The following is a 27,031-nucleotide window of genomic DNA, read 5'->3' on the forward strand; positions in this document are numbered from 1 at the left end:
AACCTCTTCTCCTGGAAATGCTCCTTACTGGTGGTCATTCTGATCCAGTAGCTTTAAGGTGCTATTTAAGATTAAAGGCAGTCCTGCTGCTCTTTTTTGGTGTTTTTTCTGATAACGCTGTCTGCTCCTTCCTCTGAGTGCCTTCTTAGCAAGCTGGGTGCTATGGGGGCACCTATGCACGCGCTCCGGATCTGGTCTGAGTGCATCATTAGAAACACAAAACACCCGGAAAGCCCTGCTTCTGCTCCCTCAAATTTGACTGACAGCAGCAAAGGCCTATGACTCCCGCTGCTTTCACTGTCTTCTGTGAAACCAGGAGGAGAGGCGAGCGGTGCTGCACCTAGGACAGCACTGGATTGGTGAAGGAATCGGGTAAGTGTTTAGGGATGGGGGGGGAAATAGGATAGGTAGTGGGGGAGTTTTTTACCATTTAATGAAGAAACTAATTCACTCTGACTTTTTTAAAGCTATATTAACTCAGATTTTGTGTGCGGATAGTTTGCTGCATTAAGAGGTGGCTGGATGCAGCATACAGTCTGTTAGTACAATATGTTTAAATATATAGAGTAAGTATACTACATAACAAAAATGCTTTAGCAATAACATTGTATTAGACATATACATAGAATTATACAATATGTACAAATATTCAAGTATACAATAACCGCTAGGAAATTTGAGGCAATCTTGACTTTTATGATACGGTATAGAATTACAATGCTCAAACAATTTGTTAAAAATATACAAATTTATTGAAAAGAATTCAATTAAAAAGCCCCCACAAGGGGAAACATACAACATACATAGGGTAACCCATAACAGGAGACCACCCTAGACAAATACATTCCTCTGAAGTGAACTGGAGAGAGATAGGTATATCAACACCCTTGGGGGATTTGACATTGATCTCTTCTCGGTAAAGAACTCTACATGTTTCGCAGGGAATCGCTTCTTCAGGAGTATGATTTAGAGGAGGTTCAATTCTAAAAGAGAAACATATACATAAAGAATCTTCATATACCAAAACGTAATGATACAATATAGTATAATAAGATTGCAGAATATGGAGCGACCCACCCAAATATTCAAGTATGTCGTATGACATCAAGCAACATACAGCATAGGTATTTGCTCCACTGTCAATACCAACCAACAAAAAACACGCTGTATACTGTATATACAGTAGGTATAATGAGTACCACTTAAGTCCTAAAGCGGCTGATGTTCAGAAATACATACAGGTACCCAAAATGGAATAATGAGAAGCATAGCTGAACCAGACCCTGGTGAAAAACGAGAGCAGGAAGAAAACCCAACATTTAGGGGGGTGAAAGAATCCCCTTACTCAAGAACCTCCTTTCTAGCTTACCAGCTGTGTTTCATACAGTATATACAATGGCTGCTTCTAGCAGCAACTCCCTCTGGCTGGTTATATGTGATATCACTTCTGGTTCCTGTTTCGGGAGTGATATTCCACCCTGCTCCCAAGACTTGCCAATCACAGTATGGCTGGACCTTGTGCAAATCAGCCTCAGATAGGGCAAGATTGCATGAGGGCAGGGTGTGTAACCTAGCTTGACTGAGCATTGCAAAAATAAAGATGCGTGTAGTGTGGTAAATATAATGCATATCAAGAAATCTGATAGGGAAGTTTGTAGAAAGTAGCTACCAAAGAATAGCTTGTTGAAGTGTCGAAATCTAAGCTGTGCCTTATGTGAAGCTGGTTGGCCCGTGGTCCACCATACTGTGGTTGGCAAGCCGGGGGGGGGGGGGGGGGGGTAGCTGCTAGTAGCAGCAGCCATTGTGTATATATGGAACATGTGCTCAGCTGGTACAGTAAGTTAGGCAGGAGTTTTATATATTTAAATCTATTGTACAAACAGATTGATACTCTGGTTGGAATTTAAGCACCCTAAAAATACTCTATTGTTGGTTGTATCTAATACAGGTGTGCCGCATACAATCTGGCCAATTACTTGCAGCCAGTTTGTGTGTGACCAAAACTCAGCAGAAGCGCTGACCCTGGACATACACTGGTTGTGTCCAGGTTCAATATTCACATGGAACCTCTCGGATGAGCGATTACATGCAAACAGCAGCAGGTGCCTGCCAATGATTTGTACAGAGTACAAATATAACGGCCGTCACTGACAGCTGCAGCTGTTTGCACCCACTGTGTGCAATAGCGTTTATGACTAGAATCTACTAATTGCCCGTTGCCACCCCAGGCTACACATAAACTACCATATGAATGTAGCCTATTCCTCAAGTTTGCTCTGAACCAGTAACTTATTTCTGTTCTTACAGGTTCCTTGTAATGGTGAGGCATAAATAAATGCTACAGGGTCCTGATGTAAAATGTACCAGGGGCAGATTCCTATGTCTTACAAAAACCTTCATTGAGTTGCTTGCTTTAAAGTGGAACTCCAGGCAAACCTCTAAATACACAGATGAAATACACATATGTGGACTGTTTTACCTGCTAAAGCATTTATATTTCTCTCCTTCCAGTCCTAAGATTTACAAAGCTCTGCCCCATGATACATTCTTGTCTACCAGGACAGGAGGCCTGTGTTTTTCTATGCCGTATTTAAAGCCTAACTCCAGGAAACCTGAAGCCATTCCTTGCAGTGGGACTGTGCCTACACTGTAAGGGCTGAAGTAGAACTAAAGGCAAAACTTTTTTTTTTTTTCATTTTGGATTGAGTATAGGAGGGTTATTTTGTCATATGCACTCCCATTGGGTAGATTTCATTTACTTCCTATCCCATCTGTCCAAAGTGAGAGGAAATCCCTCCAATTTCAGGGAATCCCTGGTTGTCACCAGGACCACCATGATGAGTTCCCATTGAAAGACTTGCCCTCTATTCCTGTTCTGGTGACAACCCAAAATTTGGGATTTTCTTTATCATACATCACTGGACAGAGCCATGGTAATAACTATATGGGTATATAGGCCACCTTTAGGTGATGGACACTGGCATGCCCTAAGACAGGAAGTTCACTCCCTATATAACCCCTCCCATTATTGGGAGTACCTCAGTTTTCGCCAGTGTCTTAGGTGTTGGTCAGGAGTAAAGATGTGCTATGCAGAGGCTCCCCTGGAGTATTACTTGCTGGAGCAAGCCTTTGCAACCGGATCCATCCAAAGTGCCATTGAGGCCAAGGTGGTTGGTACCCAGGCCTCGTGGAGGAAGAAACAAGGTTTTGCCTGTACTGCTTCTCTTTTGAGAACTGGACCCTGGCATTCAGTGCTTTGGTCAGATTTCAGTGCCATAAAGCTTACTGACAGGGTGTTATACAAGTCCAGGGCAGTGGAACCCCGATAAAAAGGGACCCCTGTCTTTGAAGGTTTTTTAACGGAGCCCACCGTGATTGGCGAAGATTGGGTCTGTTTGGTTGTGGTAAGTGGAGATTTGAGGTAAGTGGAGATTTCTAAGGAATTTGAAAAAAAAAATTTCCTTTTGGATTTCTCTTATACAGTGAATGTTGTCATGCCTAAAGTCACCACTGGGGGCTGTAAAGAGCACGTACCTGTTTCCATGCTTTCAGATCTCGCTCTGTGTCAGCAGAAGCTGCATGGCTTCCTCCAGCTATCCGTCCTGGCCACCGGTAAGAGGTTGGAGGGTGGGATTTGGCTGAAATTTCTCCATCCGGGAATGCTTTTTTCTCCCCTCTCCAGGAGCAGGCAGGGGGGATGCTGTGTGGTCTGGTGGTTTGCCACTCTGCCCCCCCTCCACCGCCCTCAGCAGCGGTGGCTCTCCTCCTTCCCCCGTGCTCTCCTCTCCTCCACCGCCCCCCCCCCCACACGCCGATCCGATCTGAGGCCCGCGTGCAGGAATCATTTAACAAAAAAAAAGAGGTGCGTAGTGAGGAAGTAAGGGGGTGTGGCTTAGCACGGCATTGGCGCGGGCGTCACAGCGCAGGGCAGATTAGCTTATTAAAAAGCTCCATTGACAGTCTCATTTGGACTAACAGGGGAAAAAGAAGCAGACCTGGGCATGTGAGTGTGGCACACAAGCATTCCCCAAGGCACATTTACTCCGCATCAGGCCAAAGGGCATAATAGCAGTAACAATTACTGAACTATTGCTCAGCAGTGGATGCGTTTTTTTCCTTGTAAAGTACCTCTGCATTTGTGCTTAGGGCTATGCATTCCAGAAGGGGACGTACAAGTTCCTCAAAGAGAGGACCAGCGGTATCACCTTCAGGCTCTGAGGATCCTAGTCTCACCCCAGCAATGCCATCCCTCCCTGAAGATCCAGAGGTAGCTGATCAGGGTGAGCCATCGGGTTTGTTAAGTGTTGCAACCGTTTCCAACACTTTAGCCCCTGTCTACATTACTGAGGATGTTTTCTCCTCAGCTTTGGTGGGGCTGGTGGAAAGATTGACTGCTTTAATCGCATCTTCCCAGCATGGGAGAAAACTCGATAGGTCCCCTGCTACCGCCCAGGACCCTCAAGCAGAGGATCGGTGGGCAGGGGAGGATGAGGCCCCTTCAGGGGACCATGAGGATTCTGACTCCCCTTCCGAGGAATCAATTGTGGAAGAGCCTTTTTTCAGCTTCATCATCTTCAGCTGTTGGGGAAGATGATGGCTTCGTTCGTAGCCGTTCCCTATGCTCAGTTTCATTTGAGACTGCTGCAACACAGTATCCTATCCGCTTGGAACAAAAATGTCCAAACCTTAGACCTCCCATTGCATCTATCTCCAAGGGTGAGCCAGAGCCTCAGTTGGTGGTTAACCAAGAATCTGCAGAGGGGAAAATCCTTCTTACTAGTCACATGGAAAGTGGTAACAACAAATTGCCAGCCTTTCGGGTTGGGGAGCAGTCCTGGAGGGGGCGACTGCCTAGGGGAAGTTGTCCAGATCCGAAAGGACCTTGCCCATCAATATTCTAGAGATTCAGGCAGCCCGCTTGGCCCTGAGGGCCTGGACATTCAGATTACAGAATTGTCCTGTCAGGATCCAATCAGAAAATACCACGGCAGTGGCCTATATCATACACCAGGGGGGCATAAGAAGTCTTGCGGCCCAGAGAGAGGTAAACCATATCCTAGCTTGGGCAGAAAATCATGTTCCTTGCCTATCAGCAGTCTTCATTCCAGGAACAGAAAATTGGCAGGCTACTGGAGTCGCCAGCAGTTGTTCCCGGGGGAATGATCCCTTCACCCCGATATCTTCCTGGCAATATGCCAGAGATGGGGGATCCTGTATGTAGACCTATTCGCATCCAGGTTCAACAAAAAGATTGACAACTTTGTGTCAAGAAAAAGGGATCCTCTAGCATGCGGGACAGATGCCTTGATGACCCCGTGGGATCAGTTTTCACCGATTTTTGCATTCCCTCCTATTCTGCTGCTTCCAGGACTTCTTCGCAGGATCAACCAGGAAAGGAAGTTGGTGGTTCTTGTGGCCCAGAAGATCTTGGTATGCGAAGATCGTAAAGATGGCGGTAGGGGACCCATGGACCCTTCCACCACATCCGGACTTGCTCTCGCAGGGTCCAGTATTCCATCCTACCTTACAAGTGCTAGATTTAAAAAAAGCTCCATTGACAGTCTCATTTGTATGAAAGTATGTCATACGTAGAATCCTTGCCTTTCTGCAAATAGGGTTAGAGATGAAGCTGGCCTTGAGTACTATCAAAGGCCAGGTCTCGGCCTTATCAGTATTGTTTCAATGACCACTTGCTTCGCATTCTTTGGTCCGTAACTTTTTACAGGGGGTAACGCGGCTTAATCCACCGGTTAAGCCACTCCCAAACCCTTGGTACTTGAATTTAGTTCTGTCGGTATTACAGAAACAGCCTTTTGAGCTGATACGACATATTCCCTTGGTCCTTGATATGGCTCCTTGGTAGCCATATCTTCTGCAAGAAGGGTGTCAGAGTTGTAAAGAGCCATATTTAATTATTCACAAGGATAGGGTAGTATTGCGTCCTCATTCTAACTTTCTACAGAAGGTAGTGTCAGGTTTTCATCTAAACCAGGATATTGTTCTACCTTCAATTTTTCCAGAACCCTGTTCTATGGACGAAAAGTCGCTGCATTCGCTGAATGAAGTGAGAGCAGTCAAAGTCTACTTGAAAGCGACTGCTCAGATTCGAAAAACAAATGTTTTGTTTGTGCTGCCTGAAGGTCCTAGGAAAGGACAGCCAGCAGTGAAGTCTACTATTTCTAAGTGGATTCCGCAAGTAATTGTTCAAGCTTATGGTTTGAAGAGGAAGATTCCACCTTTTCAAATCAAAGCGCACTCTAACAGGGCTGTTAGTGCTTCGTGGGAAGTGCATCACCATGTCTCCATGGCTCAAATCTGTAAGGCCGCAACTTGGTCTTCAGTCCATACATTCACTAGATTCTATCAGGTGGAGGTAAAAAGCATGAGGATATCGCCTTTGGGCACAGTGTGCTGCAGGCTGCAGTATAGGTCCTCAAGTCTGATGGCGCTTTGTTTTTTGTTTGTGTCTCCCTCCCCTCAGATAGAATTGCTCTGGGACATCCCATATAGTTATTACCATGGCTCTGTGTCATGTGATGTACGATAAAGAAAATAGGATTTCTATAACCGCTTACCTGTAAAATCCTTTTCTTGGAGTACATCACGGGACACAGAGGTCCCTCCCCTCTTTGGTTACACGTGTATTGCTTGGCTACAAAACTGAGGTACTCCCAGTAATGGGAGGGGTTATATAGGGAGTGAACTTCCCGTCTTAGGGCGTGCCAGTGTCCATCACCTAAAGGTGGCCTATATACCCATATAATTATTACCATGGCTCTATGTCCCGTGACGTACTCCAAAAAAAGGATTTTACAGGTAAGCTGTTATAAAAATCCTATTTTCTTTCGCTTTTAGTGATTACAGTAAGCAGGACAAATGGAGAGGGTGAGTTTCCCTAAGGGGTACACATACCACAATAAAAATCCATCAGGTGTTCTAATCCCTCTCCAAATCCCTCACCAAAACTTTAAAGGCAAAACTTTTTTTTTGTTATACTTTAAATGCTTTATGTCTAGGGGACAGAAAAGCAACTTTACTTACATGGTACAGCAGTGGACCATTCCTCAGCATTCTCATGTCCAATGCATTGCTATGGTCCCTTAGAACACCGGAGTGCAGGGGAGAAGAGGCTATGGGGACACTAGCAGCACAGGGGAGCCTGCAGGGGCAGTACTTTATAAGGCCCCTAGACATAAACAAGCAGGTAAACCCATGCAGTACAGGTGCAGCCCCATGGCAAGGGAGAAGGTTTACGTTAAGCTTTACGTAGTACTTACAGGTGTTCTCCTTTCCCTAGCCTGTGACTGGAAAGATAATGGAGAGGATACAGACTGATAAATATGCTCATCTGTCTGTCGCTCTGTTCTTTCCTTCTATAAGCATGCTTCTTGCACTGCAACACAACTGATTGGCTAAAAATCAGTGAGTGATGTTGCTGGAAACTAATATTAAAGCGGGAGTCCGGCGAAAATTTTCTTTTAGATGTCAGCAGCTGCAAATACTGCAGCTGCTGACTTTTAAAATAAGGTCACTCACCTGTCCCGGGGTCCAGCGATGTCGGCACCCAAGACCGAACCGTCCCTCGATCTTCGGGTGCTGCCGCCGCCATTCTCAGTGAGAGAATCGGGAAGTGAAGCGTTGCGGCTTCACTTCCCGGGTTCCCTACTGCGCATGTGCGAGTCGCGATGCGTGTTCTCAATGGTCCCCGCTGTCTCCTGGGACTTGTGTCTTTCCCAGGAGACAGCGGGGGAGTGCCGGAGGGGGCGTGACTCCCCCGGAAGTCTATTCCTGGAAGTGGGTGCAGATACCTGTATTATACAGGTATCTGCACCCCCCTCCCCCCTGAAAGGTGCCAATTGTGACACCGGAGGGGGGGGGATCCGATGAGTGGAAGTTCCACTTTTGGGTGGAACTCCGCTTTAAGATGATGGAAAATTCCACATAGGTAATTCTTCAAATAAATATTAAAGTTCTAGTAGTATAAAGCAACTCCATATAAGAGTGAATTGGAGTAGTGACGTTCTGCTTCTGCTCCAAATGACACTTTGTGCAGATCCAAAGAAAAATATTATTAGTGACTTGGTGATGAAATTGTTCAGTGTAATTTACACCTCTGTGTAAGGTGGTCCCTTATTTTACCGCCGTAAGGTAAGGGTTTGAGAAAGTATACAGATGACCAAGATAATATATCAATGGATCCGCGCTTCAGACTAATTAAACAACTGCTGCCCCCCTATGTGAGTAGGGAACACCTCAGTGAAACCCCAAAAGGATAAAATCAAAATATAGGGAATGGCGCTGTGTTAAAAAAAAGGGAGTATTAATGTAAAATATTACTAATTTCTAAAGTGATGAATGCTGTAGTGCGTGGTACGATCCCTACACAAATATAAATAAAATAGTGTGATATTAAACAACCACAAAATAGTGTATATTATAAAGTGATAAATCCTTATTTAGTCACAGAGGGAATTGTCAGCTATATATACAAGCAATTATAATCCCATATAATAAGCAGACACAAATCATATATTATCAACACTATAGACCATATGTTGCCAGTAACTTATATATGTCCACTAATTAAGAAATACAAAGTGACAAGTGCCAAATTGTGCTATATAGGTGCCGTGGTTATCAAACCACTGTGCAATAATGTGCAAAAAGCGCTAAAGATTATAAATAATCATTTGTATATATAAAAAAAAAACAAAAAAACTTTCAACTGACTGTATATCAAAAAAAGTCCCATATACTGTTTAGTGTAAAATGTTCATAACAGTAATAAATTGTGCAGTGCAAAAAATTCCCATAAAATCATATAGCGTGTCTCCCAGGAGATTTTTCTTTGATGGTAGAAAACCGTGCAGTAGTTATTGATAATCTCCCCCCCCGATGTGATTGCACTCACCGGAGCGCTCTGCCCCTGCAGGGGTATGAGCGTATGATGTTAATCCCCAACTGTTAATTTCTCCGATTCCACAGGTGCCGATATCCTTCCATGTAGCCCAATCCGGATAGACCACTCACAGAGACGGAGGAGGGGGGACCCACTGTCCCTTGTTGTAATATAAATCCCAGGAGGCCGATGACGTCCGTATGACGAAATGCGTAAGGCGGGACTATCTTGGCACGCACAACATCACATCCGAGCACCGTGGTTCCGGAAATCCGACCGGTGGAACGCAAGCGGCGGTTTGTAGCAGCGCTGCTTCCCCAGATCGCGTGGAGAGCTAGAGAGCCTGCGAGCTCCATCTCCTCTTTTAAAACAAATATTTTTTAAAGCAATTGAAATTGCTAGTGTGGATTCAGTCTCAGAGATTGGACTGTTTAGCACAAATAAATTAATTCATTATAAACAGAGTCACGCTATGTGGATTTTTTTATTTTTTATTTAACACATTAAAGTGGATGTCTGGCTGGGATTTATATTACAACAAGGGACAGTGGGTCCCCCCTCCTCCGTCTCTGTGAGTGGTCTATCCGGATTGGGCTACATGGAAGGATATCGGCACCTGTGGAATCGGAGAAATTAACAGTTGAGGATTAACATCATACGCTCATACCTCTGCAGGGGCAGAGCGCTCCGGTGAGTGCAATCACATCGGGGGGAGATTATCAATAACTACTGCACGGTTTTCTACTATCAAAGAAAAATCTCCTGGGAGACACGCTATATGATTTTATGGGAATTTTTTGCACTGCACAATTACTGTTATGAACATTTTACACTAAACAGTATATGGGACTTTTTTTGATATACAGTCAGTTGAAAGTTTTTTTGTTTTTTTTTATATATACAAATGATTATTTATAATCTTTAGCACTTTTTGCACATTATTGCACAGTGGTTTGATATCCACGGCACCTATATAGCACAAATTTGGCACTTGTCACTTTGTATTTCTTAATTAGTGGACATATATAAGTTACTGGCAACATATGGTCTATAGTGTTGATAATATATGATTTGTGTCTGCTTATTATATGGGATTATAATTGCTTGTATGTATAGTTGACAATTCCCTCTGTCACTAAATAAGGATTTATCACTTTATAATATACACTATTTTGTGGTTGTTTAATATCACACTATTTTATTTATATTTGTGTAGGGATCATACCACGCACTGCAGATGACCAAGATAGTCCGGGTTCCTGCCATAGGCCAGTAGGGGTTTTTTCTCTGTATAACTCGGCTGTAGATATAAGAAAAAAGAGGGAAGCTCCAGGTCCAATACGGTGTATAGGAGAGGGAGAAACAAATGGAGGTCCAAATCGTGAAGTTATATTGAGACTGGGTAAGTTTATTAAAAAAATAGCCGATATTGTACTCACATTAAAAGATAAACAAACAAAGCACAGCACCACGAGCGGTTTGCTCGCAACCTGGCATCACTTCCGGTGTCTATCTGTTCCGACGCGTAGAGTCACAATCATGTGACTTCATCAGGGATACTGATCGTGATGCTACGCGTCAAAACAGATAGGCACCGGAAGTGACGTCAGGTTGCGAGCTCGTGGTGCTGTGCTTTGTGTGTTTATCCTTTTTTTTTATGTTTTTTTTAAAAAACGTACCAGGTCTCAATATACTGCACGATCTGGCCCTCCATTTGTTTCTCTCTCTCCTATACACCGTATTGGACCTGGAGCTTCCCCCTTTTTTCTTATATCTACTGCCGAGTTATACAGAGGAAAAACCCCTACTGGCCTATGGCAGGAACCCGGACTATCTTGGTCATCTGTATACTTTCTCAAACCGTTGCCTTATGGCGGTAAGGTAAGGGACCACCTTCCACAGAGGTTTAATTACACTAAAGAATTTCATCGCCGAGTCACCAAGTCACTAATAATATTTTTCTTTGGATCTGCACAAAGTGCAGAACGTCACTACTCCAGTTCACTCTTATATGGACTTGCTTTATACTACTAGCACTTTAATATTCATTTGAAGAATTACCTATGTGGACTTTTCCATCACCTTAATATTAGTTTACACAAAGTTTTTTTCACTACTGTCACTTGTATCACGTGCACTTTATATTTATCCATTTATTGGCTATTTTCTAGTACTGTATGATTACCACTTAGGATTCTATTCCGTATGTGCTTCATCATGTATTCACTATTATTATTTTAACCAATACCTAGAGCACAACATCACTCATTGATTTTTATTCTATTTATTTTTTGGGTTTTGCTTGACCTGTTCGCTGCAACTAGGATTTTTATCCCTGTTACCACGAGCAGCGCGGGAATATTCCTCCTTCCTTTTTACTGATTGGCTCCCTCAGCTGTTTCTCCTTTCTCTAGTCCATGTACTGCCAGAGGCTGACACAAATTCAAATTCAGCTACAATGTTTACATTTAAAAATACATTTAAAGAGTAGCTCCAGTCTCCTCTGTAAAACAAAAAGGTCGGCAGGTACAAAAAGTGTAGCTGCTGACTTTTACTAAACATACATTCACCTGTCCCACGGTCCAGCGATGGGCTCACCCCAGCCGTCTGACATCTCATCTTTTGTCTTCTGCACGGGCATCTTAAAGCGGTGCTCCGGTGGTTTTTGTGTTTATTAAAAGTCATCAGCTACAAAAAGTGTAGCTGCTGACTTTTAATAAACACACACTCACCTTTCTCAGGATTCAGCAACGTGGCTGCCCAAACCCTCGATTCTCTCCCTCTCCTCTCGCCAGCGCTGGCATTACAACTGTGGGCACCCGGCTGCGAGAGCTTGCGGCTTCACAGCTGGGTATGCACTGTGCATGCACGAGTCGCGCTGCACCTTCTGAATGGTCGGGTAATCTTCTGGGACCTGTGACGTGTCCCAGAAGATTGTAGGGAGGAAGGAGGGGGAGAGGATAACTTCCTCTCGGATCGCCTAGGCAATTTGAGCGGAAGCGGAACCTGGCACCTCTCAAAACTAGGTACCTGCTCCCCCCACAAAAAATGTCATGCGAAATGTGGCATAGGAGGGGGAGGAGTGCTTAAAGCAGAACTTCCCCTTTTGTGGGCACCTGGCTGTGACAGATTGCAGCGAGTGATTGATGCGCGAGTCACGCTGCTCATTGTGAATGGTTCCGTAGTCTTCTGGGACCTGTCACGTATCCCAGAAGACTGCTTGGGGGGGGGGGGGGGAAGAACTTCATTTTCTTATCGCCTAGGTGACTGGAGCAGAAGTGGGTGCAGCTACCTGTCAAAACTGGGTACAAGCTCCCCCCCTCCTCAAAAGTGCCATTACCGACTGAGGAGTGGAGGGGGCTTAAAACGGAACTTCCCTTTTGGATGGAGCTCCGCTTTAAAGATGTAATAAGAATGCATTAAGGTATGTTTTTTATTTCTGCCTAGTGTTGAGCTTTAATGAAGTGGTGTATAAATACTTGCTTGCTGAGAAACCTAAAACCCTACTAAGGTTAAAACAGCAGATAAGAATAGGCAAAAATCAATTAGCTTTTAAGTAGGTAGAGGAGCAGTTATGTTTGGGCCCCTTGATCTCAAGATTAGCTACTCCCTATACACCCCTACAACTAGTGAACAAGGTTGCTAGGAATTTTAAATTTCTTAGGTGTATTAGTTAATTTCAACTCCATAGCAATGTACTTTACTTTGTTTACTTTTTTTTGCAACTTCAACAGTTTAAGAACAAGTTGAAGCATTTGAGGTTTGTAAGTCAGCTGATTATGCTACACTGGCTTTCAACAACCTGCTTTCATCACAGAAACATCTTGTCCAAACCTGAACAGAGCAAACCCCAAGGCTTAGGCTGAGAACACTCAAAAAATGCTGGGAATTTTATCTGAAGAGCTGAAAGGATTGCAGGGGTTTGAATGATTAATGGGTACTAATTGTTGGTGTGTGCAAAGGGATTCAGAGGTTGCACACTCCTAGTCTGAGATTACTCAGCCTAATGCTATGTTAGAGTATTTAATAGGTAAACACATAGCATGAACTTCTATTGTGTTTCTTGACAATCTTGACGTTCTTTCCAGGCTGTTATACAACATTATCACTTGCATACAGAACTATATTGAAGTACATAGTCGGATTGGTTTACTAAAGGAGTAAAAAATTTTCACTTACCTATAGGTGGATGATTGCAGTGAACACAGCATCCCCAGGATTAAAATGGAACGTTAGAGGTTCTTCATCCTAAAAAGTAGCTACAAATATTTTGGGTCCCCAGCGCAGGCATGTTTAGTACGGTGAGCTGGCTGTGACTCCTTCTGGCTTCACACTGGGCTCGCACAAGCTGCACTGCGATTTGGAAATGGTCCCATAACCTTCTGGGACCAGTGACATGTCTAGAAGGGTGCAGGCAAAGAGGGGAGGGGGGACCAAACTTCCTCTTGGATCACCTAGGTGATCTGAGCAAAAGTGTGAGCAGGGAACCTATCAAAACGAATAGGTGGCACTTATGGGCACTGATTGGCATCACTGCTGGGCGCTGTTGGAGCTGCACTAATAATCAGTCATATAATGTCATCTTAGAACGACCAGCTCCTCTAATGTACCAAAGGTACAGGTCTACCGTGTCTAATTGTGGCCAAAAAAATGTCATTTCACCATTGCAGTTACCTTGCCTTCTCTAGCAGCACCTCACAATATACTTCTCACAAGACAGGATGTGTACTACATGCCTAATTACCAGCTTGCAAACACCACTCAGAAGCTTCAGCCATGTGATATACTTCATGTGTCAGTTTGCAGACACGGGTAGATGCCCATTTGATTTTCTCATGATCTGCACACATTACATGTAGAATAGCACCTATGTACCTTTATGATGAGATGGGCAAAAATGCAAGCACCGCATCTCAGCAGTACAGCAGAAAATAGCAGATGGGTAGTCAGTATTCCTGGGTCATGTGAAGTGTGCTGCAGTTCTAACCCCTGCTCTGTGTGCTTTACAGCCAGACTAAGGCTGGGTTCACAGTAGAACGCGTAGCAGCTCACAGCAGGGGTCCGGTGCATCTCCATTCACTGTATCAGGTCAGATTTCAACCTGAATTTTGAGTTGAATTCAGACCTGAAACGGACCAAAAGGCGCACAGGAATCCTGTGCAAGACGCACCGGAGCCGCTCCAGAGATTTGTGAACCGGATCCATAGAGAGCCGGTCACAATCTCCTGCTATGCAAATTGGATGTGGGGAAACACACATCCAATTCGCAATAGTGTGAACCCAGCCTAAGGCCGGCCATACATTATACAGCTTTCTTATACAACTTTCCTTTAGATTTACCAAAACCATATAATATGAGGTCAGACCTAAACGCTTTCAATTTGTATGCAATGGGGCAGAGCCTTTCACTACATGTGTTGAAGGTAAATCTAAAGGAAATTGAATAAGAAAATTTTATAATGTATGTCCAGCCTTAGAATTAGGGCAGAATGTTTTTCTCGCATATAGTTGTAAACTTAAAATGGGAAGGCACAGTTCAGGATCAGTGCGTATTGGAACCTTGGGGAAGTTTACTCATTTTGCATATGGATCTTTCCAAAATGAGAGTGGGTTTAGGAAGCTTCAGGGTCTTCTTTTGTTTTGCACTACAGTTACTATATATTAACAAATTGATAAAATTGTTGTTTTAGTCTTTAGTGTGACACTGCTAACCTGTAAATGATTAGACCAGCAATACTATATGTGCCCATGATTTCATTGCATCTTGATACTTACAGTACATTCTGAAGATTCTATTGATATATTCATGTTGTACAGGCAATTGTAAAAAATAAAAAAAATAGAAAAATTGGCCTGGTCAGAAGTGGCAGAATTGTTTCGTTTATTTAGTTTTATTTTATTTAGTTTTAAAGTGTAAGCTGGAACGAATACCGAAATTCAGGTAATATTCTGTCCTGCAAGTTATACATAACAATTTAACAAATCATTAACAGGACACGCATTTCCTCTGTTGCTTGGCGTATGTAGGGTTTGGCTGGTGAGGAATGCAGACTAGAACTGTCTGCAGGTAATGATACATCAGATGAGGGGTGACAAACTGTCTCAATATGATAGTGAGTCACTGAGCCTTCTGATGCAACTTTTGTTCTGTGGTAGAACACACCTGTCTTAGCACACCTTGCTTCTAGGCAGGCTCTCGGTTGGTTTCCTCAGGCAACATGTAGATGACCCATTTATTTAGGATGTTCCTTATTGACCCTCCCCTGCCAAATTATCTCACCACTTGTAATTATCAGTCTTCTCAAATCTTTTTCCTGGCTTCAGTTTTGTGTCTCTTTGAAGTTACACACACGGGTGTTAATTTCACTTCATCAGTGCAGTGATGGTGATTATGATTAAGATAAATAAGGGTTCGAACAGTGCTAGCATAATCAACAGATTCAGATCTAAACTGCGTGACTTGTCATTCCTATGTGTTTATAACCTGCATTTCATCCCATAAGGACATCCTGTGGCTGTCAGCTAGACAGCTGAATAAAATACAGAGCTTTTTATTGAGCAATAAAAAAAAAACTGTATTTTTAAGTTTAATATTTTTAGTGAAGACAGGGTAATAGAGTCAACTTAATTAACAAAATAATAATTGCAAGAGATCCATAACATCTCTACAGCATTTGGTTAGAATATGTCACCAATTCCCAAGTGCAGTCCCCGTTTTGAGGTGTCTGTTTAAACAGAGCCTGCATCCTTGGCACTGTCCCCAACCACCTGGGCAATGTAGTGGACACATTGTACTGTGAAAAGGCCAACTCATCAGTTGCACTGTGCAGACATCAACCCAAAATGGAGTCACTTGAGCCCTTTAGGATTTTTCTTAGTATCTTCAAGGTGACCCTCCTAACTATGTTTGCACATCTTGGTACCTCTTATTAGAAATCTGTTTGTCTTTATATCTTGAATATCTGCTTCTTGTTCCTAATTGCTTGAGGAAGTTAAAAATGGGGACATGGATTTGTGAGTGTGGCCACAAACGAGGTAATGATTTTGGGGTGTGTGGTTAAAAGTGGATGTGGTCAGTAGGGTGTCTTTGGATTTCATTTTGAAAATCTGGTAACGTTACTACAGCATAATAACCCCTTTTACAATTTAAAATAAGATAAGATTAACTTTTTACAGGAGAAACTTATTGTATATTTAGGTCTGCCATAGTAATAGTTATCTGGAATCTTCAGCATTACTGGAGGTTTTTTCATAGAAAAAATAACCTGGTTTGAAAACAAATGTAAGAATCTTGTTAGTTGCTACAGACAAAACCTCTATTTTTTTTTTATATCAGCTTCATTGGATTATCTTGTGAAGTATATGATGATTTCACTAACTGCCTTATTGATTGGGACATCTATCACTTCATTTTATCATTGGATTATCTTGTGAAGTATATGATGATTTCACTAACTGCCTTATTGATTGGGACATCTATCACTTCATTTTATCACTTGAGACCTAAAATTTTAAACAGTGAAAACAGGGGTCATCACTGCGAATCCAGTTGATACCTAAAATGCGCCTCCATGATGTGTTTAAAGTAGAACTAAAGGCAAAACTTTTTTTTTTTTTTTTTCATACATCACGGGACACAGAGCAGGCTATAAATCATGACTGAGTTACTTTCCTCTTCCTCTTATAGGTGAATGGACACTGGCAGAAAAAAATGACAGGAAGTCCCTCTAAATAACCACCTGTACTCAGGAAGCTGGTACCCAGGCCCCTCTACAATGGGATTGGATGTTTATGGGGGATTGCCTGTAATGTTGCTGGTCGGAGGTGGACCCTGCGGATACGGAACCCTGTGCAGTTATTACTGACCAAGGCGTCTATGGTAGGGTGCTGTACAGGTCTAGGGCAGTGAAGCCCAAAAAATGGGGTCCTTGTTTGGTGGACAGGCTCCTGCGGCAAGAAATGGTGTGTATTGCATTATGGGCCCTTTAAGTGGGGATAACAATTTTTAGAGTGCCTGGCGTGTCTCCCGATTCTCCCACTAGGGGCAGTGGTGTGCATTTTCTTGTCCTGCAATCTCCAGGAGCTGGAGAGATTCGGTGGCTGTGTGATTTCCTTGTGTTTTGCCCTAGTTTTTTGGGGGGGTTTTCACTTAAAGTAATGTTTTCTTCGCTGCCGCGGTAGTGGCAGGAACACGCTACGGGTTGAAGCCGGCGACCATCATAGTAAATAAATGAAGCCACGTACACACGCTACTGCGCATGCTCAGCCGAGCTTCGGCCATTTTGGTTACTGGAGGAGGATTTGTCTTCATTTCTGGTGTTTTTTACATGCTTTCTTGCAAGTATAAACCATGTAAGTACAATAATTTTTATTAAATTAAGGTGTAATAAATATTACACTATGTTGAGAGATGAGGGGTGGATGCCACAGGTGCAGGAGAGGCGCAAGGGCCACATGAAATGGCCTGGTGTGCTGCATTCGGCCCGCAGGCCTTATGTTTGACACATGTGATCTAGACAGTCCTTTCGGCTGTTAAGGGCTCAGGGACAAAAAAGGGCCCGGTCAGCAAAGTCAGCGAAACCGGAGTCCAAGTCCTCTTTGCAATGAAGGGGCGCTCCACTCGTTTGGCGGAGAAGAGGTTGCTTGCTTTTTCGGAAGCCTATTTTTTCACTGTTGCTTTTTCGGAAGCCTGGCAAAAGGTGATTTCAGATAGTTGTGTCCGTCTATGGTGATCTGGGGTACAGATTGGAGTTTCTGGAGTTTCCTCCTCTGTGGTTTGAGATCGACTGTTTCAGCAAATCCTCTTCAGGTGTTCATTTTCAGGCACACAGAGACAGAAATGTCCCTCAGTGTTTACTTCAATCTGTTAACAAAGCTAAATTGCAATATTCAGCTTGGACCTCACAAGTTTCCTAGGGTTCAGTCTTTTTGCATGGAATCGGTTTGTTCAGTGGTGACGAGGGAAACATCTGGTGTCTGTGGATATAAGATATAAGAGATGCCTATCTTCATATCCTGATATTTCTCACACATCAGGGATTCTTGCGATTTGTGATACAGGACCAGCACTTTCAGTTTGTGGCTCTGTCTTTCGGGCTGGCTACAGCCTCCCAAGTGTTCACAAAAGTACTGGCTCCAGTTCTGGGTCTGTTAAAGACTCAAGGAATGTCCATTCTGGGGTACCTGGATGATCTGTTGCTTAGAGAACAGTTGGCTCATTAATTGAGCCAAAGTGTCTTTCATGGTACATATTTTGGAAAGTTTTGGTTGGGTTCTCCAATATGCAGAAATCAGCATTGGAACCAGTGGAGACTCTGGGGAATCTGGGTCTCACCCTGGACACTGTCCAAGTGAAGGTGTTTCTGCCTCCAGAAAAGTGCCTTTTTCTGAGAAATCAGGTGTCTATACTCAGTAATTGCACGTGTACTCTATTTGTCTCTGTATAAGACTGCTGGGGAAGATGGTTGCCACGTTTTGAGGCAGTTTCATACGTTCAGTTCAGTTCATTCTAGGCCATTACAGAGAAATATCCTTTCAGAATGGAAGAAGAAGATTCAGTTGATGGATCGTCCGATGACCCTACGTCCCGATACACGCCAGGTATTGAGTTGGTGGATGGCTCCTTGAAAGTTGGAGGCAAGAAGTTTGTTTCTCCCGATTTGCCTGGAAGATGCTGACAAGTTGACAACAGATGTCAGTCTGACAGGATGGGAAGCTGTTGTGGAGTCCCTTGGTCTCTTAAGGAAAAGTTATTACCCATCAACATCCTGGAGCTTCCAACTGTCCATCTCGTTCTGTTGCACTGGACTGGGCAGGATCCAGTTGGACAATGTCACAGCTGTGGCATATACAGTTGTGCTCCTAAGTTTACATACCCTGGCAGAATTTATGATTTCTTGGCCATTTTTCAGAGAATATGAATAACACAAACTTTTCTTTCACTCATGGAGAAAGGAGACCCCCTGAGGACTGCGTGGGATCCCCCCTTTCAGTTTATGTGGCAGAGCCTGCAGCGGAGGAGGTGAGCGGCTTCACAGACCAGCTTCACTGAACGTGTATCCTGGAAGGCATGTAAGTATACACCAGGTATGTCTCTTACTCCCTCTAGTGGCGGAAACCAGGTAAGACATACAAACTACTCAGAAGATAATCCATAATGTGTGTGTAAACTTTAAGATTGCCTTCACTTACCTTATCCCCGCTGCAGGAACTGCTGAGAACAGAAAGATTCCAGCCTTCATCCATCACGGCGGGTAGCGTTCTGGCTTCCTACTTACAGGAACCTCTTCCCTGGACCTGTAGAAGACTCTGCCAGAAACTTTTCGTGCCACTGTTATATTAGTACACCAAAGCCTGGATCCCAGAGCCCAGACCTCCAAGGAGAGACATTACAGGCAAAACCTTGTTTCTTCTTATCACAAGGCCCGGGTACCATCCATCTTAGGTGTTTTAGTATTGGCCCGAGGTATGGATCCGGTTGTATAGCTCCTAGGTCCTCACAGCGACCATCAAACAGAGCTTTCTTCTTAGCACATCTTCCAACCACCTTAGACACTGGTGAAAAAACTGAGGTACTCTCCATATGGGAGGGGTTATATATAGGGGAGGAATTGGCCTTGTAATTAGGGTTACCAGTGTCCAATCGCCTGAAGGTACTATCTAACCCACTAAGTAATTTCCAAGCCTCTGTGTCCCGTGATGTATGAACAAGAAAAGTATTTTTGCCCTTCCTAATTTTTTTTTTATTTTTATTTTTTTTGCATATTTGTCATACTTAAATGATTCAGATTATCAAGCAAATTTTAATATTACACAAAAATAACCCGAGTAAATGCAAAATGCAGTTGGAAATAATGATGATTTCATTTATTAAGGGAAAAAAGCTGTCCAAACCTGCCTGGCTGTCACGTACCTGGTCGGAGACCAAAGTGCAGAGAGGGCTCCCTTTGTGGCTAAGTGCAGTACACCCCTGAAGATGGTACAGAAGGTGTAGTGCCCAAAGAAGCACAGGTTGCCAGATGAGTACAGGGGTGTAGAGCCGGTGGTCACCTGAAGTATATTGGATAATGCAGGATACACAGCTGGGCCAAAGTCTCTAGCGATCCTCGGTAACACTTGGCAATGGTGTGTGCAGGAGACGGTAGTGCAAGCCAGGCTGGGGGTCAAACACTGTGGATCCGACAGGAGGAAGAGGCAGATAGTAGAAACAGGGTCAAGCCAAGGTCAAATACAAGAAGGCAAGTCAGGAACAGGTAATGGTAGCAAAGTCAATGATGCAAGCCGGGATAAGTCACTGGAGACAGCAGCGAAGTCGGTAAAGCAAACCAGGGGGTCAAATCAGGAGAGCAGATCAGACCAGTCAGGAGCAAGTCGGGTCACAACAGGAAATCCAAGTAGAATATGCACAGAGGCTCAGGAACACGGGAAGGCTGACAACAATGCAGCAATGTGATGGGCTCAGCAGTCTTCCATAGGCCCATAAGTGGCCGTATCTGTCACATTGTGCAGCTATTGCGCATGCACGTTCGCCAATTAGCGCCGTTGTGCATGCGCGTTTGCACATTAGCGTCGTCGCGAACCTGCGTATGCCCGTTTTCCATGCGTACTGGCGCAAGAACAACAATGTCCCAGAAGCGTCCATTACCAGTACTGGCACTATTGCCAGTTCTCCTACGGCCATTTCCCTGGCACTGGCCCTATGTGGAAAAAGTAATAACCCCCCCTTAAACCTAATGACTGGTTGTGCCACCCTTGGCGACAACAACTGCAATCAAGTGTTTGCTATAACTATCAATGAGCCTTTCACATTGCTGTTGAGGAATTTGGGCCCACTCTTCTTTGCAGGATTGTTTTATTCCAGCCACACTGGAGGGTTTTTGAGCATGGATGGCCTGTTAAAGGTCATGCCACAGCATCTCAATCGGATTTAAGTCCAGACTTTGACTAGGCCACTCCAAAACCTTAATTTTTTTTTTTTTTTTTTGGAGCCATTCAGAGGCAGACTTACTGGTGTGTTTTTAGATCATTGTCATGCTGCATAACCCAAGTGTGCTTGAGCTTGTGGCTGGACGTTCTCCTTCAGGATTTTTTATCCTATGTAACCGGACACGCATCTTCCAAAAAGTTAAACTTTTGTCTCATCAGTCCACAGAATATTTTCCCAAACCTCTTGGGGATAATCAAGATGTTTTTTGGCAAATGTGAGACGAGCTTTTGTGTGTTCATTTTGGTCAGCAGCGTTTTTTAGCTTTGGAACTCTCCTATGGATGCCATTTTTGCCCAGTCTTTCTTAGTGTTGCATCAGTTAAGGTCTGTGTTTATGATACAAGTGAGGCCTGCAGTTATTTAGATGTTGTTCTGGGTTCTTTTATGACCTCCTTGATGAGTTGTCGTAGTGCTCTTGAGAGTAGTTTTGGTAGGCCAGCAACTTCTGGGAAGGTTCACCACTGTTCCAAGTTTTCTCCATTTGTGGACGATGGCTCTCACCGTGGTTTGTTGAAGTCCCAAAGCCTTTGTAACCCTTTCCAGACCGATACATGTAATTTACTTTGTTTCTCATCTGTTTTTAGGAAGGAGCAAATACTTTTTCACAGCACTATACAGTGGGGCAAAAAAGTATTTAGTCAGCCACTAATTGTGCAAGTTCTCCCACTTAAAAAGATGAGAGGCCTGTAATTGTCATCGTAGGTATACCTCAATTATGAGAGACAAAATATTGAAACAAATCCAGACAATCACATTGTCTGATTTTTGAAAGAATTTATTTGCAAATTATGGTGGAAAATAAGTATTTGGTCACCTACAAACAAGCAAGATTTCTGGCTCTCACAGACCTGTATCTTCTTCTTTAAGAGGCTCCTCTGTCCTCCAGTCATTACCTGTATTAATGGCACCTGTTTGAACTTGTTATCAGTATAAAAGACACCTATCCACAAACTCAAACCACTATGGTGAAGACCAAAGAGCTGTCGAAGGACACCAGAATCAAAATTGTAGACCTGCACCAGGCTGGGAAAACTGAATCAGCAATAGGCAAGCAGCTTGGTGTGAAGAAATCAACTGTGGGAGCAATAATTAGAAAATGGAAGACATACAAGACCACTGATAATCTCCTTCGATCTGGGGCTTCACGCAAGATCTCACCCCGTGGGGTCAAAATGATCACAAGAACGGTGAGCAAAAATCCCAGAACCACACGGAGGGCCTAGTGAATGACCTGCATTGAGCTGGGACCAATGTAACAAAGGCTACCATCCGTAACACACTACGCCGCCAGGGACTCGGATCCTGCAGTGCCAGACGTGTCCCCCTGCTTAAGCCAGTACATGTCCGGGCCCGTCTGAGGTTTGCTAGAGAGCATTTGGATGATCCAGAAGAGGAATGGGAGAATGTCATATGGTCAGATGAAACCAACGTAGAACTGTTTGGTAGAAACACAACTCGTCGTGTTTGGAGAAGAGAGAATGCTGAGTTGCAACCAAAGAACACCATACCTACTGTGAAGCATGGGGGTGGCAACATCATGCTTTGGGGCTGTTTCTCTGCAAAGGGAACAGAACGACTGATCCGTGTACATGAAAGAATGAATGGGGCCATGTATCGTGAGATTTTGAGTGCAAACCTCCTCCCATCAGCAAGGGCATTGACGATGAAATGTGGCTGGGTCTTTCAGCATGACAATGATCCCAAACACACCACCCGGGCAATGAAGGAGTGGCTTCGTAAGAAGCATTTCAAGGTCCTGGAGTGGCCTACCCAGCCTCCAGATCTCAACCCCATAGAAAACCTTTGGAGGGAGATGGAAGTCTGTGTTGCCCAGCGACAGCCCCAAAACATCACTGCTCTAGAGGAGATCTGCATGGAGGAATGGGCCAACTTACCAGCAACAGTGTGTGACAACCTTGTGAAGACTTACAGAAAAGTCTGACCTCTGTCATTGCCAACAAAGGATATATAACAAAATATTGAGATGAACTTTTGATTTTGACCAAATACTTATTTTCCACCATAATTTGCAAATAAATTCTTTCAAAAATCAGACAATGTGATTGTCTGGATTTGTTTCCACATATGTCTCTCATAGTTGAGGTATACCTATGATCATAATTACAGGCCTCTCTCATCTTTTTAAGTGGGAGAACGTGCACATTTGGTGGCTGACTAAATACTTTTTTGCCCCACTGTATGTGTGTGTGTGTGTTTACAAGTTGTGGAATTTGTAGCACCAAACAGTGAGTTTACTCCATGCCAGAAGTACATTTCATGGATTATTCTGCCCACTTTTATTTAAAACAAACCAAAAAGTTCATACTTGAATAATTTCCCATGCAGGGGGTTCTCACCATCAATGCAAAAAAACAAAGAATTCAGCCTCGTGGCTCTCTTTGCAGCTTCACTGCTCAGACCTCCTTCCTTGGTCCTCCAGGCCATCAAACACAGTCCCAGTGCTCGTACACAAAACGCTGTACCTTTTGTCAGCTTGACTGTTTCTACTGCAGCTCCCAGCTGCTACATCCTCACAGGCTGGGGCTTTTGTCCTTACCTTGACGGTATGGTGCACATATATAGGTGCACATATATAGTGTGTATGTATGCATGTATGTATATGTATATGTGCGTGTGTGTGTATACATATATGTATGTGTGTGTGTGTGTGTATATATATATATATATATATAATGTGTGTATGTATATGTGTGTATGTATATAATATACAATTATAATGTATGTGTGTATATCTTGAGTTTAGATCTAAAGGGAGTTGTGCAATAGGTTTGTGACATAAATTAAGTATATTATACATAGCGGCCCATCACATGCTTGGATTATTTTCTCATGCAGGTTAGAAAACTGGTTGCTATGGTCATTAAAAGTAAATTTTACTTCCTTTTTTTTTTTTTAAATCAATGCCTCCATGAAATAAATTTGCCATTTTCATGTATATTTTTTTTTTCATAAAATAATGCAATTATCATTTCTGATCTGTATACCCCCATTTACAGAAAAATAGAGTATAAATGTGTTTGTGTTTCTTGTTCCAGGTAAATGGTACAAACATCAGCTGACCTATCAGATTGTGAACTGGCCATGGTACCTGTCTCAGCATCAGGTGAGGCAGGCAGTTAAAGCAGCGTTTGAATTGTGGAGTAATGTCTCCTCGCTGACCTTCTCTGAGGTTACAAGAGGCCCAGCAAACATTCGTCTGGCTTTCTTCGATGGAGAGCACAATGATGGAGCTAGGCATGCATTTGATGGACCAGGTGCTAAACCATTCACTCTTGTAAGCTTTGTTATTGAAACGCACAGGGATATATTAATCTAGAAACTAGTTCACAATACAGACGACCCAGACTCCCTACTTCAAGTACACGGGATTTCAGTGCAGGTTGATCCTGTCTTTAATTGTGGCCATCCAGGCTTCAATAAAAATAGATTTCTTTTCCGATCAATCTCTCCTGATAGGAATATTTCATAGTGTATGACCCATTCAATTGATATGCCACACATTCGAAAACTGATTTGAATCGATATTTGGAAGATCCATTCCTAACTTAGTGATTGCATGTCTGTTTCCACCATGCAATCTCATAATCTGAAATACAATCGGATTCATCTCCATGCTGACAATTGATGCAAAATTATCAATCATTTTCTGCCCTTGCCATTCAATTCCATTTGATCAAATCTGTTTTAAATTGATCAGAATGGAGGCTGTGACTATTTGATTTTTGCAGATTAAATAATTTTGATCACATTGCACATCGTTCGGATAATAAAATTTGAAGCGCATATATGGCCACTATTAGACCGATGAATGGCTGCCTTCCTACATTCACATATCCTCTACACGCAGACTGGGTGCATTTTGTTGACTTTAACAATATGAACAAACTCATAAAAGCTAACTGTGTAGATCTTGACTGCTGAGAAGCATAGGCCTGAAGCCATAACTGTGTTTAATGAGTACCCTTGCCCAAAGATGACACAGATTAAGATGGAAAGGGCAAGGCCACTTTATTGAAAGTTCCAACATATCTTAAAACAGATCTAAACTCTCTCAATCAACACAAACTGTTTTTAATCCTTATGCTACTACCCTTAATAAAAAGATAGGAAATACATTATTTTTACTTTCTTTAACCTTTTTTTTTTACAATCATTTAGTTACTTCCTGGTTTCTGGCCTAGGCCAAAATAATGTCATGCATCCCAGAAATCGTCTTGGGCATTTTTTCTTTCATCTGGAGGAGGGGAGGAGGAGCTTTCTCAGCTAAACACAACCCCTGCATGCATGCCTGAGCTAAGGGCAGATAGATTCCAGTAGTAAATGCTACATGAATCATCTGCCCCTACTTAAGATGGCCATGGCTTGACATGCTGGGGAGGATGTTTTTAAAGTGATTTCTCTACAAAATAAAGCATTAAGACATGGACAGATGGGTGAGTTTGCTGTGAATATTGAAAATGAATTAAATAGCGTTTTGTGGTGCTCAGATTCAGTTAAGTTCCACTTTAACCAGTGCCAGTCACAGTTATAATCTGAGCATATATGAACAGTAACTTGACATAGCTAGCATTGTGTAACCAAATTCCAACTAATAAATCAAATACAGTTCAATAAATAGCAATACTGCATTAAATAAAGTCCACATAAAGTTCATATGTTTCCACAATCTTCATAGTGCAGATTCTCCATTGTGTAAAATTAAAGTGCCAAGTGATGAAACAGTTTGTTCCGTGCAATCCGTGCTCCCCTCCTGTGTGCCCTCTCACTCACCAGATGGTATGGACTCCCATCACAATATGCTCTTCCTGTATCTAATCTTAAAGGTGTGCCAAACCTCATCTCACCTATAACCCTCCATCTTGGAACACCCTGGTCTCTAGGCTTCTCATAAATTTGGTGATTAATAAATGTCTAAGGAAGCTGAATTATATTAAATGAAAAATTCTTTAAAATTAAAGGGATAATAAATTAATGAATAAATTAAATAACTTAAATTATGATTCAAGTTTTAGTTAATATGTCTTTCTCAAGGAACCCTTGTTATTAGCACCATCTAGTGGCTATATAAGGGATCTAGCCAGTATAATTCAAGTTTTAAGTAAAGCGTAACTCCACTTTTGTTGAGAAAAAAACATTCCCCTCTGGGTGATCAATGTACATTGCAAGGATTATAACAAACTTTGTTGCAGATTCCTACCTTTTGTTATTCTGAAAAAAATCCATGTGTATTTCTCTGTGCCTCTGTTCTGAGTAGGTCTAATGGGTGTGGTTTCATAATTAACTGTCAGGTGTGGAGATACTGGACACTAATGAGGAAATCTGCTGGGCCTGCATTCCTTTAGACATGTTCTTATTGAAAGTATCTCTCAAAAAATGACATTTTTGTTGCAAGGGATGCCTGAAATCTGATTTTTATCCTAAGCAGACTTCTGGGAAAATTGGTGAGCCAATCACACAAGCAGGAAATTATGTTTCTGGGGAGTGGTCAGTACACACAATACTCCAGGTAGCCATATTACAATGTATTCTCCAAAAATTACATTGGCTGCAAATTGAAAAGGAAAGGTAATTTTTAATAACATTCAATTACAAAAAATGATTAGCGTTGTAATTATATGCGCTATAATATTTTTTCTTTCTTTGCTATTTTTTTCCCCATGAAAGTGGAGTTACCCTTTAATATATCTTTCTAAAACAAACCCATGTTAATAGCACCATCTAGTGACTAGATAAGAAATCTACCCATAGTCTAAATTCTTAGGTTGTCTGTTGTCATATAGCTACATGGACAATTATTTTTTACATAAATGTAAATTAAAAATTAACATGAACATTGATTAGGAATATGTATTTTATATGGGAAGCTAGGCACTTGTATCAGTAATAATTTAGGTCTACCCCACTTTGCTTATAACAACCCTGGTAGGCCCATAGCTCCACATTGAGTCAGGTGTTCTTGGAGTTAGTCCTGTTAGTGTGATGTAGTCTGAAATGGTTGGACAAGCTATGGTGGTGGAATACCTTTTTTATATTGTTAATGTGTTCTCTTAGTCTAATTTTTAGTTGTCTCATGCTTCTTCCGATGTACTGTAGACCACAGCTACATTCCAAGAGGTACCTGTACTG

The 27,031-nt window shown here is 42.7% G+C and overlaps 1 protein-coding gene across 1 annotated transcript in view; it reads left to right on the top strand.

Moving 5' to 3' along the window:
• The window catches only part of MMP28 (matrix metallopeptidase 28), a 115,068-nt gene that overhangs the window by 59,433 nt on the left and 28,604 nt on the right, over positions 1–27,031 (top strand). Inside the window, exon 4 of the mRNA XM_073615219.1 lies at positions 23,941–24,159. Within this exon, the coding sequence (XP_073471320.1) occupies positions 23,941–24,159 (219 nt within the window). The remainder of the gene's footprint in view (positions 1–23,940; positions 24,160–27,031) is intronic.

The sequence above is a fragment of the Aquarana catesbeiana genome, linkage group LG02 (genome assembly GCF_042186555.1).
Source record: "Aquarana catesbeiana isolate 2022-GZ linkage group LG02, ASM4218655v1, whole genome shotgun sequence".
In the NCBI taxonomy this organism is placed as follows: domain Eukaryota; kingdom Metazoa; phylum Chordata; class Amphibia; order Anura; family Ranidae; genus Aquarana; species Aquarana catesbeiana.